Below are 20,173 nucleotides of genomic sequence, written 5' to 3' on the forward strand. Positions count from 1 at the left end.
TGGGCACATGCGCACCACTTAGGTGCATACCTTCTTATGCCTGTGTATATTCTCATTCATCCGGGTCATTTCACCCTAAGGGCAGTGAACCCATCGCAACTGGGTTGTTCTGCTTATGCATTTGTAAACGTGGAATTAATGTGATCCGCCAAAACGTTCCAGTTTTGTCTCATCGGTCCAAACAACCCTTGTCAGTACGCATGGTGGCAAATCTTGTCAGTTTCAAATTGTTTCAGTGATCACTTTTTTCAACATGTCAACCAACAATTTTTGTGGGTATGAAATATAGTTGGTGTGGATTGTGCAATTTGTTATTTAGCAGTTATGCTGTAAATTAGGGTGGGAATCTTTGACTGTCTCACGATTCGATTCAATTCTGATTTATGCGTCTGCGATTTGATTCTGAATTGATTTTGAATTCAAAATGATTTGATTGACAATGATTGCTGCTTCAATTTAGAGATGTGCAAATAATCGGCATGATCTATTCCAGTCCGACTCACTAATGCTAATGCTAATTAGCGTGCTACTCTCGGCACTTTTATCACTCAAAAGGACGGCTATTCATACAAAGTGCTTCAGGAATGTATACAGAGAAGCATGTTAACATTACCCACTGGCATATTCTCTTCCTACGCTGCAAAAAAACCTACTTTTATTGTCATAACTTGATCGTGACTTTTTCCTTACACTCTCTAATGTGGCTACAACTTAACAGTGTATCAGAGCGCGCGGAACCACACTGCCCCTAAGTGGACAAATCGTGTACAACAATAAAGGTACACACAAACAAGGGCAAGACAGTATAAAATCATTGAAATAAAATCGATTTTGGGACATTTAAAATCAATTCTGAATCGTACTAAATGAAAATTGTGATTCTTAAGAGAATCAAATGTTTGGCACACCCCTACTGTAAATACAGAACAATATATCCCATGTCATAAACCATGAATATGCATTGCGTCTTTTCACTTCCTTCAGAAAGCAGACGTGGCTGTTGCCCCTTTGACCATCACTCTCGTCCGAGAGGAAGTCATCGACTTCTCCAAGCCCTTCATGTCACTGGGTATCTCCATCATGATCAAGAAACCCACCAAATCCAAACCTGGAGTCTTCTCCTTCCTGGACCCCTTGGCTTACGAAATCTGGATGTGCATCGTGTTTGCCTACATTGGCGTCAGCGTGGTGCTGTTCCTCGTCAGTCGCTTCAGCCCGTACGAGTGGCACGCAGACGACTACGAGGAAGGAGGAGAGCCGCAGAGCCCTACTCAGGCGGCGGCCTCCAACGGGTTGCAGCAGGGCCAAACGACGAGCCAATCCAACGCCAACCAGCAAAGTCTGGAGCAGACCAATGAGTTTGGCATCTTCAACTCCCTTTGGTTCTCACTTGGGGCCTTCATGCAGCAAGGCTGTGATATTTCACCACGGTAAGACCTCTTATTTAGATCACCGCATGCGTCAATGTTGACCCATTTCTGTCGTTCACTCAAACCAATCAACCGGTCATTTGAGCTTTTGATTTACAGTAACTCTTTGAAAGATCCTGATGGGAGTATTGAATGTTCTGTCGGCTCCCATTAGTGCTCTCATATGTAGTGGCAAGAAACCATTCTCCAAAGGTCACCAATTAAAAATCTCATTAAGTGTCTGAAATTAAAGACACTGAGGTCGACATTCTGAGCTTTCCAGAGAGACCGGCAGGAGAAAATGAAAGGATCATGTTAGTATTATCGCTGCTCGTGCGAGTCTGACCTAGCAGATACAAGATAGGTCAGGAGCTTCTTGTCTCTTTAAACATTAACACAGATATGCATAATTTATCAATACAAAATTGGATATATGTATGTCTAATTTATCTGCAGTGCAGACCTGCTGTGATCAAAGGACCATGGTAAGGTTTAGATGGGATGTAAAACGCTGATGTCCTAGACTTTTCTTTTAACTTGCAGCTTAGCAATAAAGAGATGAGTGTGATTTAAAGGTAGGTTTTAAAACCGTAGATGACTTCAGGTGACATATTCCGTGCTTCTTTGAAACTTCAAAATGCAAATTGTCAAACTAACCATGTATTTGATCTGCGATCTTAACTCATAACAAAAACAAATCCTGTTTGCACACCTGAAATAACATCTCAGTCAATCTGACAGCACGAATCAACTCAGCTGTAAATAGTGACTGGTGGTTTTCATCTAAAACCGTCCAGCTATATATAGAATTTGTTTTGTAACTTGTTTCTGAAAAACATAAATAAATGATTGCAATTATAGTATAACACTGTGATAGCTTTCATCCTGTTCCTGGTTTACACCCACTGTACACAAATAGCTTTGGGAGGGTGAGGTAGAGAATCTGTGTACCAGTACAATTGTCTGGAGATTGCGGTTCTTCACGCTCAATGTAGTTTATTGTCCGAGTGCTGCCAGTGAATGCATCAGATTTGTCTGCCAAGTGTCTTGTAGGGGCAGTTTCACTCTCTCTCATTTTTTGGTAACATGTATAAAAGCATGTTTCTGAATACAAATATGTACAAATATACAGTGTGTGTTTGATTAAGTAATGTTTAGCAACAAGTACGGCATTAAATGGCATCCATTATAACACACTGGGATTGAGCAGATGTAATAGTGTCCAATAGGGTGGCTAAAGCTGTGTGTACTGAAATATCAACTCAGTGAATGTTTGACCCCGCTCAGTATTGCCCTGAGGGAATCACCCTCCCCTTAAACATTTGGGTGACCCAGTTACTTTAGTTAGCACAGCTTTTATTCACACACTGAGGTGGGTGTAGATGGAGTCCCGAAAGTCAAAGTGTTGTTTTGGTTTTGTCTGTATTTGTATAAACTCACATCATTTCTCAAAGCTTTTCCTCAACACAAGCCACAAGTGTATATGTTAATAGGGAAGTGCTATTATTTGTTATATATGTTATTTTCACGGCAGTATTTTCAGTAAGGCTACATTCACACCCAGTGTGATGCCCAATTCGGATTTTTTGTTAAATCCGATCTTTTTATGTACCGTTCACATTACATAAACAAATGCAACATCTAATGTATTGTGAATGTGAACGCACTACAACGACGTCACGTTGCAGTGTTCACGGAAGTTCCTATTGTCCCGACTAGCAAGGTCTTACGCCAGCCAAGCCACTGAGGCAAGCGACGTTTATTAGTGTCATATGCAAATTTAGCTGTGCCAACGCACGCTAGCGAATGGTAGTCTGGTGGACTCGTTACGCGGACGTGTTAGGAGTTCAATTCGTATGTCTTGTCTGCATAAATTATACAAATATAGCTGTGCGAACGCCCGCGCTCCTGGTTGGTGGACTGTTTTCACGCTCGCTCCTGGTTGGCTTCTGTCCTAGCTTCCTTGTGTGTCAGTTTTTAAAGTGCTGTTTACAAACAGCAACAGAAATCTGTCGGCCTTTTTTTAATCTCATGTCGCCAGTTTAGCAAGGTTGGAAGAGGTCATTTGTGGGAAATGAGGGGACACTCTTCGACCTCCTCATTTCATTGAGAAGTCTACCGAAGATGATGTCGCGTCATCGCCATACCTGATGAACCGTCTGCGGGGCTGAATTTCTACTATCGCCACACATATCAACTTTATGCTTCATGTTTCAAGTGTGATTAAATTAAAGACAAATACAAAATAAAAAGTTACTCAAAACGGCTTTGTATATATTCACAGACGTGTCATTAGTCTCCCTTCCAAGCACTCTCTCCCGCCCGCGCAGAGCGCATATCAGGCTTTTGATGACGTTTGAATGCATGTGTACAGATGAGTGTTCACAGTGCAGACGCATCGCATACATATTCGATTTATATCCACGTACGAAAGAGGCCCAGGTCGGGTGTGAAAAAATTCGAATTGAGCTGCAGTGTGAACACAGCCTAAGATCTCTAAAAATGCTGCATGCCTTTGTCTTCTTACATTTCAGCTCTTCGCTATAATTAGACTAACATTTCATGAGTTTCTCTTTATTTTATTTTTTCCTGAAGTGTTTTGTTTGTGGTAGCTTGGGTTCAGGTTTAAAGGCGAGGTCAACCCCCCCCCCCCCCCCACACACACAAATTATTTAAAATAACATGCTCTATGCACACTCACTAGTCTACGCACGGTATTATGATTAATATTGCTTTCATGGAAAATCCACCCATTTTTATCCATCTCAGTGGCGGCCATTTTGCTAAAATGGATGGATTTTGCTGCTTAATTCATATTCTACAAACACAATATTATAAAGAATGATCTATCGATTAGTGGGGGCACATAAAACATGTTAATGTAAAGAAAAAAATTGGTTTGACGTCATTTTAGAATAATACAAATATTGTAACCTTTCTACTGGGTAAACCTTTAAAATATTTGTTTAGTCATGATTGTAAAATGATTAAAGTTTTCTGTCCTGTGTTCTGCAAAGTACTTTGTTATAGCTGCAGCAGTTGTGAAAGCACCATATAAATGAAGATGAGTTGAGTTGAGTAAAAAGCAAAAACATAACAATAAGCCCTGCAAATTATTGTGGTCCGTTATATTATTTAATTAATTGTACTGAATATTTATGTATTATATAATGTGCAGTTTGTCACTTCCTAGTTTAATTAATAATAAATAATGATGTACAAAATATATCTCCCGCTAGTTTTATTTCTGCATGGATATACATATGTAAAATAGACAAATGTGAAAAGCAGCACAAATCTCAGTTGCAGCTTATTTACTCATTATTTGCAGTCGGCTTGTTTAAATGATAATACACTTTAAACTTATCTAATGTACAGAGAAAAAAAATATTCTACACACCGCAGGTCAAATGCTACGTTTTTGTGATATGAAAAAATGTGACCAAAATAAATAATTTCAAAGTTTTTTCCACCATTAATTAGACTTGTAAAAAGTCAATTGTTTAAAAAGCAATTTAAGTGCCTCCCAGAAGTTATATTGATAGGCTTTTCCTGACTTTTTTAAAAATAATTTTTTAACACTGACTGCTATTTGAACTATCCATAAGTTCTTCCACCTTGTCTATATAGCCGTATATCCAGCTCACTTAGTTATGTTTGTTAGATTTTGTTGGTGAAAAAAAAGTTGAATTATTTAGCTTGGTCTCATTTTTGTCATAAAAACTTGGCATTTGAGCAGGGGTGTGTATACTTTGTATATCTCTTGTAGTGTATACCTGCAGTAGTGTCATCAACCTAATAATGGCACTAATATTTCCCTCAGAAATCTGGTAAAGGATAATAAGAGGTTTCAATACCTCAAAATCTTAGATAGTCATGATGTTTGAGCCAGTCCTTTCCATCACTAATTGTTTTAATGTAATGTTATTTCTTGCGGAGCATAGGAAATTAACACATTTAACACCCGAAGCAGTTCTGTGCGTGTAGGTGCTCGCAAACCACTGATTATTTGTCTCTAATCAGCAAGGAAATAATGTTCTGGAGGTGCATTGAGCTCAGAGGAAGCTTTTTCACTGTTTCATTTAACCAGAGACAAACGCCAATCAACACTTTTGGGCATCTTTTCTGTTTTAGATGACTGTATTCAGAGAGAGTGTTGTTTAATTCTCTTGACTGCACATGTGTTTGTGTGTGTGTGTGTGTTCCTTCGTATACTGTAGGATGGGTGCGTGTGTACACATGCTTGTAGGCATTCGGTGTTACATAGTCATACACTAAGATGGTACATGAATGTGTACTGTGTAGACACTCTGCTGCTCCTGCTATTTATTCTCAGTCTACTGTGCTCTTTCTAAATGTCAGCACTGTCAGTCAGGCCTCCCACAGGCCGTAATCTACGTTGGTGGCTTCTCCTTCTGTTTATCTCTGCACATGGCTAAATGCCCTCCACAAACACATACCTCCTTCAATCCGTCCATCAACCTGTCTTTCAAAATCAGTCCTTAGATCCAATTTTATGTCGTGTCTCTTCCACCACTTGTGCTTGTTTTTTAAATAGTCAAGCAAGCTTTTCCTTTCTTTTCGGTGCCATTTTAAGGAAGAGTTAAATTGCATGACTATCTGACTCCCGCCCACTCTCTCTCTATAAACCAGTCCTTCAATCCAACCCCAGGAGTTCGGTGAGTCAGTCTCAGGAGTTCAGCAGAGGTCAAGACATACACCCAACTCATTTGATTCGTGATGATATGCCCATCATTGCCTGCAGGCGATCACGGTACATCGCTTGATCTGTCTTTGCTGCAAGAAATTTGGTACTGTGATGGTACGGCGTGTGATTTCTTTCTTATTCATACTATGTTGAGAAAGCGGTCGGACGAGTATGTGTAATATGAATTCACATGTATAATGGAACGTATGGAGTTCCACAGGGTTCAATTCTGGGGCCTCTGCTGTTTACATAGTATCTGCTGCCTCTGGGTTCCATTTTAAGAAAACAGTCGAGTGATGGGAGTCAGCGTCCTAACGTCAGGATTTGCAATTTCAAGTTGAGCAATTCTAGTCCAGCAAAACTAGCTATGTAGCAAAACTACAGGACGACGCTTCTGAATTCAAGGTGAAGAGAGCCAGATTTAATGAAAAGGCTGCCCTCTGTAAACCCTATATCTATGTCTTAATTTGAGAAAAAAATAATGTTCTATTTTTCAATAAAGAAGGGTTCGGTGAATGCGTGTAGGAAACTGGTGGGGTTCAGTACCTCCAACAAGTTTGAGAACCATTGCTTTAGAACATTTGACAACACATTTCATGTTTGATACCGATGTTCCTTTCCGGAGGATCATTACTCATTACAACTGTTCTCAGTTCCATTTACCATATTCTCCCAGTATAACTGTGGGTGCATGTTTGCGTGCTGGAGCATGCATATGTGGCCTGAAAACCACCTCCCCCCTCCCCGATTAAGCTTTTTCCTCTTACATTGTCTGCATTGCTCCACTCTTATGACTCCAGACTAATGAAACTAATGAGCTCTGTCACTCACACTCTTGCCTGGCGGTAAAGGATGTATCACATGTAACCTGGGAGGATGGTGTATGTGATCTGTGAGCTATTTTGATGTTTTCTCTTTGAACCTACCTAATACCGGAAAAAGTGATGGGGGGAAAAAAACACCTCCCACCACCTCAGTTTCTATATTCATGTTCTTGTGTTAAAATGTAACTTGAACCCAGTTTGTCAAATTTCACCTTTTTTTTTTTTCTTAATAATGAGGAGCACTTTGCCTTCAAGAATGAGCTGCGATAAGGTCAGCTGAGTTAATTAACATGGGTGACACCGGCCATAGTCAAGTCAAAATTTTAAAGCGTGTAAATTCAAACTATTGCTCTATCAATTCAACAATAGCAGTCTAAATCTCAATCCAGCATTATCATAATTTTAAAGGATGTGTCCAGTGAGTTCATGTAAGTTATCTGTCTTTTGCATAATGTAGAAACAAACCATAAAATAAAATAAATCTTTGTGTTTAACAGGTTATTTCTTTTTTTAAATAATTATTTTTGCCAATAACATCAATAATATTGGAAACCGTCTTTCTCTCCCTATTAATGATGCCTCATTTGTAAGCAACACATTTGTGGGATTTATCACTACAACAGAAAATGTGTGTTTTACCAAATCTACACTGGCTATGCCAAAAATCTTATTCTGCTGTTGCTGTTGACTCCCGTATAGTGTTTTTTGGTGGACTGGATGACTAGTAAGATCAGTAACAAGGAATAAACAAAAAATATCAGCAGTTGTATTCTTTTATCAAACCATCAGTGGTCTCAGTAATATGTGGAAGAAGCAGTAAGAGCCCCCAAAAAATCCAGGCACCTCCTCCTCATACCTCTCGCCAGCCTGACAACACTCATGACAGGAGTTGTTGTAAAGCCGGGTGCACGTTAGGATTTTGGACAACAGATGTTGCAAATATGAAAGAACCGACAAATGACAAGGACGATATCACCATGTGTGCTAACTGCTCCTATAGTTTGTGGTGATGTCGAGAAGACAGTAGACCGCACAAGTAAAATTATATCCACTGAAAATTGTGAGTCTGATCCCTCAATCCAGATGACCATCGTACTACCAAGACTGTCCATAGATGTCTTATAACACAAGATGGAGCCTGCACTTAAGTCATTTGCTCCCAAAATTGCCTAAATACGTTCTATTTTTAATGTTTTAAGTGTATGTTTTTATGTTTTTTTTATGCTAGAGCGTACAGAAGGCTTTGATTCAGCCTCTGAATTGCAGAGAACGGGTGAAGCAATGGTAGTAATTACAAAAACGGTCAGCAGGTGGCAGCAGAGTAAAAGAGACCAACCAGGGCCATGTTGAAAAAAGCTCATTTACCTACGGTTCTAAACGGATTTGTGAATAATGATGAAACTCTATTCTAATGCTGATTGCTGCAAAACAGAAACAGATAGGAATATACCTTTTTCATGAAGAAAGAAGAGACTCTAATCTTTCTTTTGGTTAAATTTTTTCATAGCAATCAAACAGAGTGGCCGCCATCTTGAAACAGGAGTCTCACTATTGTACCGCCCTCCACTTAATTTATTACTTTTGAAACTTTGGGCATGAGCACACTTTAAAAAAAAAATCACAATTCCCTGAATTTTTAAATTGTGTTTTTTTTATGTTGAATACATCCCGACGTGGCTACAATACAAAAAAAGTGTTATTGTCAATTGAAAATGTTTCTTCACTCAAATTTTTTTATTTTAGATTAAATATCAAGTTGATAAAAATACACCATGAGATCCACATGTATCCAATATTAATATTAAATTTACATTAACATGATTGTACATTATTACAGTATACATCACTTTAACATTAATATTAATTATAATCGCATTACAAATCTCATACTACATTTACGATTAAAAGAAACCCCGACTCTAATGACAAATTTGCTCCATATGATTTACTTGGTTGTTACTAACATAACTATGAGATTCATTTTTCAAAAATAATTTCCAGTTTAGTACATTTTGTAGAAACTTTATTTGTACGTACGCCGCCATTGTTGTTTACGTAGCAATGCATTCTGCGTAGTGACGTTTCATGGCTGCTCGCTGCCTGCCCAGCAAGCAAACCAATTGCGATCTATACTAGCACCAGCGAAAAAGGAGACAAAATGCCCCACAGCACGGCACAGGTGAGCACTGAGCGCTGCCATCTTGTAGGGTTGAGTTTGGTCCCACAGTCCAGACATATGGGATTGCCACTGTTTGCAGACTATCCTTTCCATACCACTCTGCAATGAGGTTGCCTTTAATGATGACAAGCCTTGTTTTTCGAGTGATGTAGATGCGGCTCCACAACATCACACTGCAATCGGATGCTTGAATTGTCAACACCTGGGGGGGTACCGGCGAGCTGAAAACAAGAGTCAATAACAGTAGAACAGTCAACAGCAGAAGAAGCCGTGTGAAGGTTTGGCCCATTTTGCGTGGGTGTAATGTGTGCTCAGTTGTGCTTTGCAACTGTAGGACATTTTTTGTTGTTGTTGTTTTCAGAAGAAGAAGAAACATTGTTACAATAAACAAATGTGTATACCAAACACACATTTCCAAAATGTAACGTTTTTAACGAATGCGGTGTTTAACATTCATTTATTCAGGTAAAGCATAAATCACTAGACAACTTTACAACTTTAAATTATGTTTTTGCATATTTTATCTGTTGCAGTTTTATTTCAAAATATTAACCACCAAATTTTGACAGTTACATCAAAAAGCAGTATTAGTTATGCTTACTATCTGACAGTAAATGGAGAAACACAAATTGTATTTTCAATCAAGAGAATTGCTCGTCTCAGTATACACAAATGTTTTTGTTTTTTAGCATCATTATAATTAAGAACATGTTAGCTCGAATTACATTTCACCGAGTTACATAATTGCGGCATTTGTGAGACGCTGTCACAGTGATTGGGGAAGAATGATTTATTCATACAGGGAGTTCATTTTGGTTCGCAGCATCGCTTGTGTTTTATTTATCTGAAGGGAAAAAAAGGGGGAAAAAACTCATGCAGGCAACTTGTGATCATACATGCATGCACGCTCACAACCCGAAACCAGTGCGGCACACAAACGAGTTGCACGAACCCCAACGGGAGCTCAATGGGGTTTTCACACATTCTACATAGACCAAGATGGCGTTCCCTTCGAGATGTATACTATGTCTAATCTGCATTTAAAAGACAGTCGCACTCTTGTTTAAGGCACCAGGGGGGTTTGCTGCAATCAACTGTGATGGCATGTTAATGGCTTATCAGTCAATCGTGCATCTGTTAGCCACTGATTTAAGAGGAGACCTAATGAGAATTTCCCCATCGTCGTGGTAATTCCGTCGCACATTGGGAATGGCTGCTCTTATTGGACTTGCAGAGAGCCAGGCACAGAAATTAGATCACTAAAGACTCTCTCAGCTCAGCTGTAAAGTTTGGAGTGCAGAGTGTGCTACCATGACAACGGTAAGGAGATGTTCTCCGAAGAGCACTGCAAGCTTTTGTGCCAATGGATACAATTACAATGGTACAACTACATATTTAATTTTGTGATTATTTGATGTACATAAATGAGTAAAGTACTTAATTTCTGTTCTGTAATGTTTTGCATATGAGTGTTGGCACTCTCACTGTTTGTCAGCACGAAGATATGTGCATGTGGCAAAGACGGCATCCATGATAGAAAAGTTGAACAGCATCAGCTCATCTCTGTCGTCAGAACACGCACACAAATAAATGATGAATGATGAAATTACATCTTTCAATGCAGCTGTGGCATGCTGGCAGCTACATTTTCATACTCTGTTTTTCATGCAGCAGCATGCTAATATTGACCTTTAGATGGCAAGAGGAGGGAATGTTTATGAAATCATTATTTCTCTTACCAGTTCAAGTTTGCAGATTAGTGTGGTGTTGGAGATAAAAGCTCTAGGATATCATAATAATCCTAAAGAGACGAGTAGTCAAGCAAAAATCCTCCTCTTGCTATATTGTCCATTACGCACTTCTTATTTCACTGTGTCTCCAATAATTTGTGTGGTTTGCCTTTGCTACTTGTTTTATGACCTAAGAGGAACAAAAAGAGAAAAAGTTCATTAACTTCAACTTCAGTTTCACTTCATTAAGCACTAAAAGCATTTTGTTGCACAAACCACTATGCCGTACAATTTCAGAGTCGGATGATTTTTCAAACCACAGCAGAAGAACAAAATTGCCTTAAAGTCACACTATGATTAGATACTGTTTAATTCTCGTTTAAAATTCTGTGATTCCTAATCTGTTTGTAAAGTGGCTGATTTCTGTACACTTCCCAAAGTTATTAGTCACTGCTTATTAGCATATCTGATGGAAGACACTGGCCATGGCAATTGCTAATTCTCTTTCTGCTGTAGTTAAATACAAATGCCGAGCACACACATAAGAGTTCTGTCAGGAATCCAATTCCAAAATACAATTTATTAATTGATAATTAATCAAAATACTTTTTCTTCAAAGTAATCCCCCTGGAGCCTAATATACTTTCCCAGCCTTCTCTGCCACACCTTCATACACTCATGAAAGGATTTTTTTTCTGGGATCTTCTGCAACGCCGTCATCTTGGCCATCTTGATGTCTTCTTCAAAATGGGCCCTCTTGATGACGTTCCATCAGAATGAGAAAGAAAACAAAACAAACACTTTGGACTCTATTTTTGTAGACAGGTGCACATGCGCTCGGCATTAAGATGGGCATATCTCGATTTTCATGCCAGGGCAAGTCTAGTTGTCGGCCGTGTTGCGCCTCTCTGGGCGTCCCAACGGACACAGCTGCGGCACATCTGGCAATTTGGGAGCAGAAAGTGGACTGCGCTCGGCCTAAAAACAGGCATATCTTAATTTTCGTGTTGGGGTAAATCTAATTTCGTGTTTGTGAATTTGGTAGACTTTTCGGCGCATCAAACTGCCGCAAGGCACATTTGGTAATCTGGTGTGAAAAATTCCACTGAATTTTTGACTTGATAAAAACAGGTCTAAATGATAGTGTATGTGGTGTAACACGATTTTGGTCCATTTGATGGAGGCACAGGCAGACAGATCGGCGCACCGCTGACATGTGTGCTGGACGTCAACATAAATATAAACGCAACACTTTTATTTTTGCTCCCATTTTTTATGAGATCTCAAAAATCTAAAACTTCTTCCACATACAGAATATCAACATTTCTCTCAAATATTGGATTCTAAATATGTGATAGTTAGCACTTCTCCTTTGCTGAGAAAATCCATGAGTCTGATTTTCGGTACTGCAGACCCCCCCCCCCCCCCCCCATAAATAAATAGAATCAAATTAAACAAAACTGCACTTTTCAGAGTGGCCACATATTGTGGGCAGTCTAAGGCATACCTGTGCACTAATCATGATGTCTAATCAGCATCTTGATATGGCACACGTGTGAGGTGGGATGGATTCTCTCGGCAAAGGAGAGGTGCTCTCTATCACAGATTTACACTGGTTTGTGAACAATATTTGAGAGAAATGGTGATATTGTGTATGTGGGAGAAGTTTTCGATCTTTGAGTTCATCTCGTAAAAAATGGGAGCAAAAAGAAAAGTCTTGCGTTTATATTTTTGATCAGTATATATCATTCAGAAATATGACAACAGCGTGCACACAAGGATTCGGGTGCAAAATAACCTTATTATATGTTTTACTGGATATTGTGCATAGGAGGAATTTCATTGGCATGTGATGAGCATGAAACATTTAAATTACAGGTAATTTGGGTTATTGAAAGAATGACCAAATTCACTTGGCTACATGGCTGATGATCACGTTCTCCCCCTTATTTGCATAATTATATAGGCACCATGGCCTTGTAGTATCCACTCAGAGGGAAAGTATCAAGCAACATACTGTATACGTGGGTGATAATAATTGATGCCTTTTGGTCCTTTATAGTGACCCTCTAGAGAGCGACAGCATTATTACAACACAAGGCTTATTGGCAGTTGGACGCCAGAATGCTCCCATCATACACCAAGAAGCTGTTGTTTTTTTTATTCCCCTGTTAACATTCCCAAATCACAACTCTTGAATATATGGAATACCTTCCAAATGACTTATCAATTAATCATTACAGCCTTTATCATCCACAACCGCGTTTGCGTAAACAGCACCCGAGCTGTTCTTTCATTACCATTTCTTCTTGTCATTAAATGAAATGAAAAAAAGGAGGAGGCGGAATGAATAATTGATTAATCATAGCTGTTACAAGGCTAAGAAATTACAGTCCTACTTGGAGGTGTTCCCTTACAGTAATGAGACAGCTTAGTTTTACCAAGGCTCTTAGGTAGGCTGCTGCTGCTGCTGCTGCACTAATGTTTGATGAGTGCAAGAGAGGCTCTACGGATGAGCTTGGAGAGGAAACAAAAAGGAACAAACAGGTCTGGGTGTGCCAGGTGCTCTTTTCTTTGAGTGTGGAGGACTGCAGTCACACACACACACACACACACATGATGGAAATGGTGACCTGGTTGTTCTTTTGCAGTTGTTCTTACTTGCATGCACACTCCAACTGGGAGAGAGTGCGTGCACACTTGAATGCCTCCGTGTCTGTGCCAAGGTGTGGACCACAACAAAGCTCTGTCAGCCCCCCCAGCACATGAGCAGACAGGGAGAGGCGGGCACAGCGGAAATTGTGGGTGGATGGAGGGAAGAGCATAAGAAAGAACAAGATAGAACGAGGGCAATTGAAGGAAAGGATTAGACAGATGTTTAGTGGCATCTCCCGAGCCCGGGCAGCAGCAGGAGTTAACTTTTAATCTCTGTCATTTCTCCCTCAGTCAGTCTATCTCTCAAGCAAGCCACCCTCTCGTTAGGTCTTTCTTCCCTAACTTGTTTTCGCATACCCCAAAAATGTTAATCACTTCCTGTGCCTTAATCAGAAGAATTTTAGCAGTTCTTCAGTCTCCCCTGGTTCCCTTTTTTAAATCATATGATGATTTTTATTTTGACGAGATGTTGTCTTCATCTAACGTATATTCACTGGCAACAACACTGCGCAATCGAATGTGGTTATTGTTCTGGGATCAAAAATTTTGCATGTCATTGCCAAAGTATAATATTTCATATTTCTCCGTTTTGATGCTCAGTGTAGGTTTTGATTTAACAGTATTAATTAAAGTTGCACTTTCTGCTATGTCTTATGATACTTGAAGCATCCCATTGGTGCATACAATTGTACAAATGTTATGTTAAAAACTTAACATTAAAGGCTCTATTTTTGTCACCAGAGCAAGTCTGGCACAAGGTGCGGTCTAAATCTGCACAGGGGCAAGTTGGACTTTGATTTGGTATTGTCATAGATGCACACAGATTGAGGCAGTTTAATGCAGCAGGTCAAAGTGTGCAAAGTACGTTCAGAAAGGAATTACAAGCAGGCTTGCATGGGTGACTGATGTACAGTTTGCCGTGGAGATATCAGATCTTTGAAGTGGGCCAGTAGAATGATTTAAAAAAATATATTAATAATGCATTCAGTGAATTTATTTCTGCAATGATTCAGAGGTCTATTGTTATACTTGTGAATGAAATACAATCACCACAAATGTCCACGAAGCTCAGAATTTGTCTCAATCAAATTCACTTTATCATATTTAAACATGACTGCATTTTCTGCAAACGTGTGGGATGGAAGAAGGTGTTGAATTTAGGAACTAAAACCCTTGAAGGAATGTCAGAATTTGAAAAAGGTGATGGAGTAAGGATCTATCAAGTAGCTGAGGAGAAATGGGATGAGGAACTATTGAGTAGAATAAGGGGCTTTGACTTATTGGCATGTGAAGCGCAATTCCACACTTCCTGTCGTATTTAATACTTGCAGAGACCAACAACATGGAGAAGCAATGACCAGGAAATGCCTCAAATTTGGAATTAATGATGATTTTGTCTCAATTTACTTACAAATTAGCTTACTCGTGAAATATGAGATTGTTTAGATGAACACAAAGCTGAGATAATTGTAGAGATTTTAAGCAATAATTTCCGGACCATTTAAGTGAAAATGGATCATTCACACCTGATGAATCATTTATTTAAATGTTATTATAATGTTTTATTTTGCCTTTTTGCATCTTCATTTTTATAATAGTTTGTTTTACATTCACATGCAAATTGGAAGCAAAGAGGTGGAGAGGGCTTTAAATAAAGTGGCATTGGGTGCATTTTTTTTTTCACCCGTTGTCAAAGTCTAAAAAGCTAAGATGGACATCGCGCATACAATCAGCAGTCGGCTGTGCATTCTACACACTGCAAGTTTCAAAGCCTTGCCATACACTTAATGTCTCCACTGGCTCTTTCATCATGTAGTCGTCATCTGAAAAACATCTCAAATGATTACATTTTAGCCTCTCACTCTTTTCCTACTTAATCTTTGCTTTATGTTCATACTAGGTTTAGCCTGACACAAAGGTACAATCATGAACGCGGCCTTTTGTTTCAGATTTGTGTCATGTTCATTGCACCAGCCCTGCTGCTCTGACAGAGACCAAAGTGGAACGTAACAGAATTTCAAGCGTTGCTGTTGATGATGCCAGCTTATGGATGGAAATGCAGGGATTTGACTCAAGAGGTTCTTTTCAGATCATGGAATCTCAGTTTTAGATTTGTGTTGGGGGGGTTTTCCTGTGAAAACTACGTTTATATTTTAGATCTACACTTGTATTAGGCACATGAAAAACAGAGAGCTTGTTTATGAATTAAAAACAAGCGAATGTAAAGCTAAGAGAGGATGGAAAATTAATTGGACCTTTTGAGCAAACATTGGCTATGGCCAGTGAGCAGACATTTTGAATGCCCTGAAGAAGTAATAACGCCTGGTGTATTAATTAACACATGTCAAAATGGGTAGATGAAATTAAATTATTTTGCAGAAGCATTTTCAAAGCGAAAAATACAACTGTTAATGACATCAACAACGACCAAAGGACAGGAGGAGTGAGGATAGCAAACACAAACAAAAGCACATACACTCAAAGATGCAAACCATGCATTACCAAGAACAATAGAAAGGCCAGGCTGAAATTTGTCAAAAACTCGACGGTACTCATGAAAACAGGGGATGTTTTGTCATGGCTGGGACTTGCATGGCTTTTTCTAAAGCAGGCTCATTAATCTTCATTGGTGAACAAAATGATGGCAGCAGCAAAATGAACACAATTTTCTACAGAAAAATGTTGTCTTTGCAATATAAAGAAAAATGCAACCAAACTAATTGGGAGATTTTTCATCACCCAGCCAAGATACTGATTCAAAACATACTGCTAGGACAACAAAGGAAAGAAGTGGAAGAGTTTACACTGGCCAAGTCAATCTCCACACTAAAGCCCTATATAGCATGTATTTTTTTAAAGTCTGTTTTATATGTATCATCAAAAAAATATCATGCAGACAGTTGGTGATGTAAATGGTTCCCGGGCTTGATGCAGTTTTTTGCAAAAGATCTTCAATGAAATATTAAGTTTGAATCTTTATTCTATTTTGTCGCCTACAAATTCTGTGATTTATTACTAATTTTATTTTCTATCTTTATTTCCAATCCAGGTGTAAATACATGGAATTAAAAGATGAACTATTGCTCTTTTGTTGTCTCATATTCAAGTAAAACTCAAATGTGTTCAATCTACAGAAAAAAACAAAATCATCTCTAAATCTGCATGACGAAAATACAAATGCTTCATACTTAACACTTGTATGCCATTTAATGATGACCTTTGACCACCCAATGATGTCATCCCTCTGGTTTTAGCTCTCTGTCCGGCCGCATTGTTGGAGGTGTCTGGTGGTTCTTCACCCTCATCATTATCTCATCCTATACTGCCAACTTGGCTGCATTCCTGACAGTGGAGAGGATGGTGTCCCCGATAGAGAGTGCTGAAGATTTGGCCAAGCAAACAGAGATTGCCTATGGAACACTGGATGCTGGCTCAACAAAAGAGTTTTTCAGGGTGAGAACTTTAATAGTGAAGAGATCTTATTCACTACAAAGTGTACATTTGCACAAAAATGACAATGTTTTTTTTTTCTTTGTCGCTGTAATATGCACAAAAAGCCACAAGCTGGCACAAATTTTTGATCCTGACATTTTTGTCTTCTGTTTCCACAGGGCACTGTTTTGAGCTGTTTTAACTATTTAGCTTTTATTTTTAAAGTTTTTTGTTTGTATGTTTGGATGTTACGATAAAAGGGAGCTCACCCCAAGATTTCAAAACGTAGTTTTATTTTGAATGAGCAAATCTTTATCTGCTGCTGTTTACTTAAATCTTTACCGTATTTATTCTAAAAAAAAATACATTTAAATTGTGCTGTACTCGCATAAGGGGGCTGCCATTTTTGTTTATTTTTAACTCTTGTTATCAAACACCGAATCGTTCGAGTTGATATTTATATTGCACCAACATCAAAACAACCCCACCTGAAAATCGTGTTTGATTTATACTTGAATATGCAAAAAAAAAAAGAAGCAAATTTACTACGTTTTTTTTGCCTGACCATACAAAAAGCCTTTAATACTTCAACTGTGCTTAACTCTTTTTTAGGTCTTAGAGGCCACGAGTGATGCAATAAATAAAATGATGATCTGACTAAGCAGTTTAATAGTAGGAACTAAATCTGCACCAACTAACCTTTGCGGCTGACACTCTTCAGTGCACCGAAGCATTACAGCAAACCATTTTTAACAAAAATATGGGTGAATGATGCAAAACAGCTGTATTCATTCACTCAAGTTGAAAGAACCTGCCAACTGTTTACAACAATCTTGTTAGATGAAAGAAAGCCACAACATGAAATGGGGTGGCTGATCGGTTCTCTACATGTTCACACTGTGTTTTGGAAGGCCTTGATTTCTAAAAAAAAAAAAAAAAAAAAAAAACATAAAACGTGAATCAGATTTAGACTATTTCTCCCTTTACGTCTGAGGGAAAACAAAAGATACTTAAGTATTGAGCTAAATTACAAATACTGTATATTGATGAATGAGATTTTCTCTGGGTACTACGGTTGCATTCCAAATACATGCATGTTAGATTCATTGAAGACTGTAAATTGCCCATAAAGTAGGTGTGAATGTGGATGGTTGTTGGTCTAAGTTAAGATATAAATGCTGAAAACAAAATAAATAGTATTTTCCAACTATGCTGCATGCAAATGAGCTTTCAATTTTGAGTGTTCATTGATGAATGCCATATGCCTGGTCTGAACTTTTCTCACTTTCCTTGCATCTTTCCCCTGATTAACACTCGTTTCATCCTCTCCAATCAGAGATCTAAAATTGCTGTGTTTGAGAAGATGTGGTCGTACATGAAAGCAGCCGACCCATCTGTGTTCGTCAAGACGACAGACGAGGGCGTCATAAGAGTTCGTAAATCCAAGGGAAAGTATGCCTACTTGCTGGAATCCACCATGAATGAGTACATAGAGCAGAGAAAACCCTGTGACACGATGAAAGTAGGAGGAAATCTGGACTCAAAAGGTTATGGCATTGCTACTCCCAAGGGATCCCCTCTCAGGTAAAACCCCCAAAACTTCAGCAAAACCGCATAAAAGCTCAGAGAAGCTTTTATGGAAGTTTGTGCATGAGCTGAATCATGTATTTTTATTTTTCCATAATGTGTTTTGTTAAAGTTTTTTAAATTGCATTATTAGAACATGATTATTTATGCATGTTTTGCATCTAAAAATTCATAGAAACTGTTTTGCATAGCAGTGAAGTCACATTCATTGTTAAAGTTTGTTCAAGTCGGTCATTTCTTTAAACACAGTGTTGTGTCCTAATGAAGTAATACACTCAAGCTTGTGAGCGCCTGCTTAAGTGTAGTTGAACAAACGTATTCATCGAACTACACGTAACTTTTCCTTATGAGTAGTTCTGGTGGCTGGTGGTTTTGAGAATGAATTTTCCTCTTAGTTAAAACCATCATACCGTATGTACAATCCCCAATTGTAAAATCCTTTATTTTTGTTGTATACTGAAGACATTTGGGCTTCGGATCTAAAAGATAAACATCAGGCAACAGTTGAGAATTCAGGTTTTTATTTTGTGGCATTTGGTGCACATCTAGATGTGTTAAAAAACTCAGGACAGAAAACCTTTGCGTGTGTGAAGCTTCTCCCAATTAGTTCAGCAAAAAGAATCAGAAGACCAGACTGGATTTTGCAAAGAAGTGCAGAGATGAGCCACAAAAGTTTTGAAACAAAGTTTGGTGGACTGATAAGAAGACCAAGATTAGTCTCTACCAAAGTGATTGAAATGCCAAAGTATAGAGAAAGAAAAGATCTGCGTATAATTCAAAACACACAAGCTCATCTGTGAAGCATAGTGCAGGTAACGTCGCGGCTTGTGCTTCCATGGCTGCTTCTGGAATTGACTCACTAGACTTTTAAATGGTAAATGGACTGCTTTCTTTTTTTAAATAGCACTTTATCTACACCATATGATGCCCAAAACGCTTTACGAAGCCTCCCATTCACACACATATTCATATATCAGTGGTCGGCTGCTGCCATGCAGGGCGCGGCCAGATCTACTGGGAGCAAATTAGGGTTCAGTGACTTTCTCAAGGACACTTCAACATGGTCAGCAGGGGTGAGGATTGAACCCAGAACCTTCCAGTTGGGACAAGACCTCTCCACTACTGAGCCATGACACCCTTTATTGATGATTTAACTGTAATTCTGAAGTCTCTAAAATGACTTTTTTTCTGGCAATTTATAGAAAAATGCTTCCAAACTAATCGGGAGAAGCTTCATCATGAAGCAGGACAATGACCCAAAACGCACTGCCAACACAGGAAAGGACTTCATAAGGGAATAAGTGGAAGGTCTTATACTGTCAATCACCAGAGCTTAACCCAAAAGAGCATGCACTTTATCTTTTAGTGAATATTGAAGGGAGAGACCCCCACCAAGAGCTTATAGAGGCTGCAGTTAAAAGCCTGGAAATTAATTTCAAATGGAAATCAATGGGTCGCAAGTTTGATGCAATTATTACAAGAGTTATGTCACTACATACTATCCGTTCCCAATACTTTTGTTCACTTGAAAAGGCTTTAAACAAAAGGTGCTCCTGAGTTATTGACCAAATCTATACATGTAAATTCCATGAATTAAAAGATGGGATTCTGAACTTTTGATCTGAAACCCCAATGTCTTTAGTATACAA

General features: G+C 38.7%; 1 protein-coding gene across 4 annotated transcripts in view; it reads left to right on the forward strand.

Moving 5' to 3' along the window:
• The window catches only part of gria1a (glutamate receptor, ionotropic, AMPA 1a), an 89,360-nt gene that overhangs the window by 55,223 nt on the left and 13,964 nt on the right, over window positions 1-20,173 (forward strand). For all 4 annotated transcript variants that reach the window (XM_086085700.1, XM_086085702.1, XM_086085699.1 and 1 more), the window contains exons 11-13: window positions 985-1,430; window positions 16,760-16,958; window positions 18,274-18,521. In XM_086085700.1, the coding sequence (XP_085941826.1) occupies window positions 985-1,430; window positions 16,760-16,958; window positions 18,274-18,521 (893 nt within the window). The remainder of the gene's footprint in view (window positions 1-984; window positions 1,431-16,759; window positions 16,959-18,273; window positions 18,522-20,173) is intronic.

Source organism: Leptonotus elevatus, chromosome 9, assembly GCF_054856555.1.
Source record: "Leptonotus elevatus isolate MCC_2025b chromosome 9, RoL_Lele_1.0, whole genome shotgun sequence".
Classification (NCBI taxonomy): Eukaryota; Metazoa; Chordata; class Actinopteri; order Syngnathiformes; family Syngnathidae; genus Leptonotus; species Leptonotus elevatus.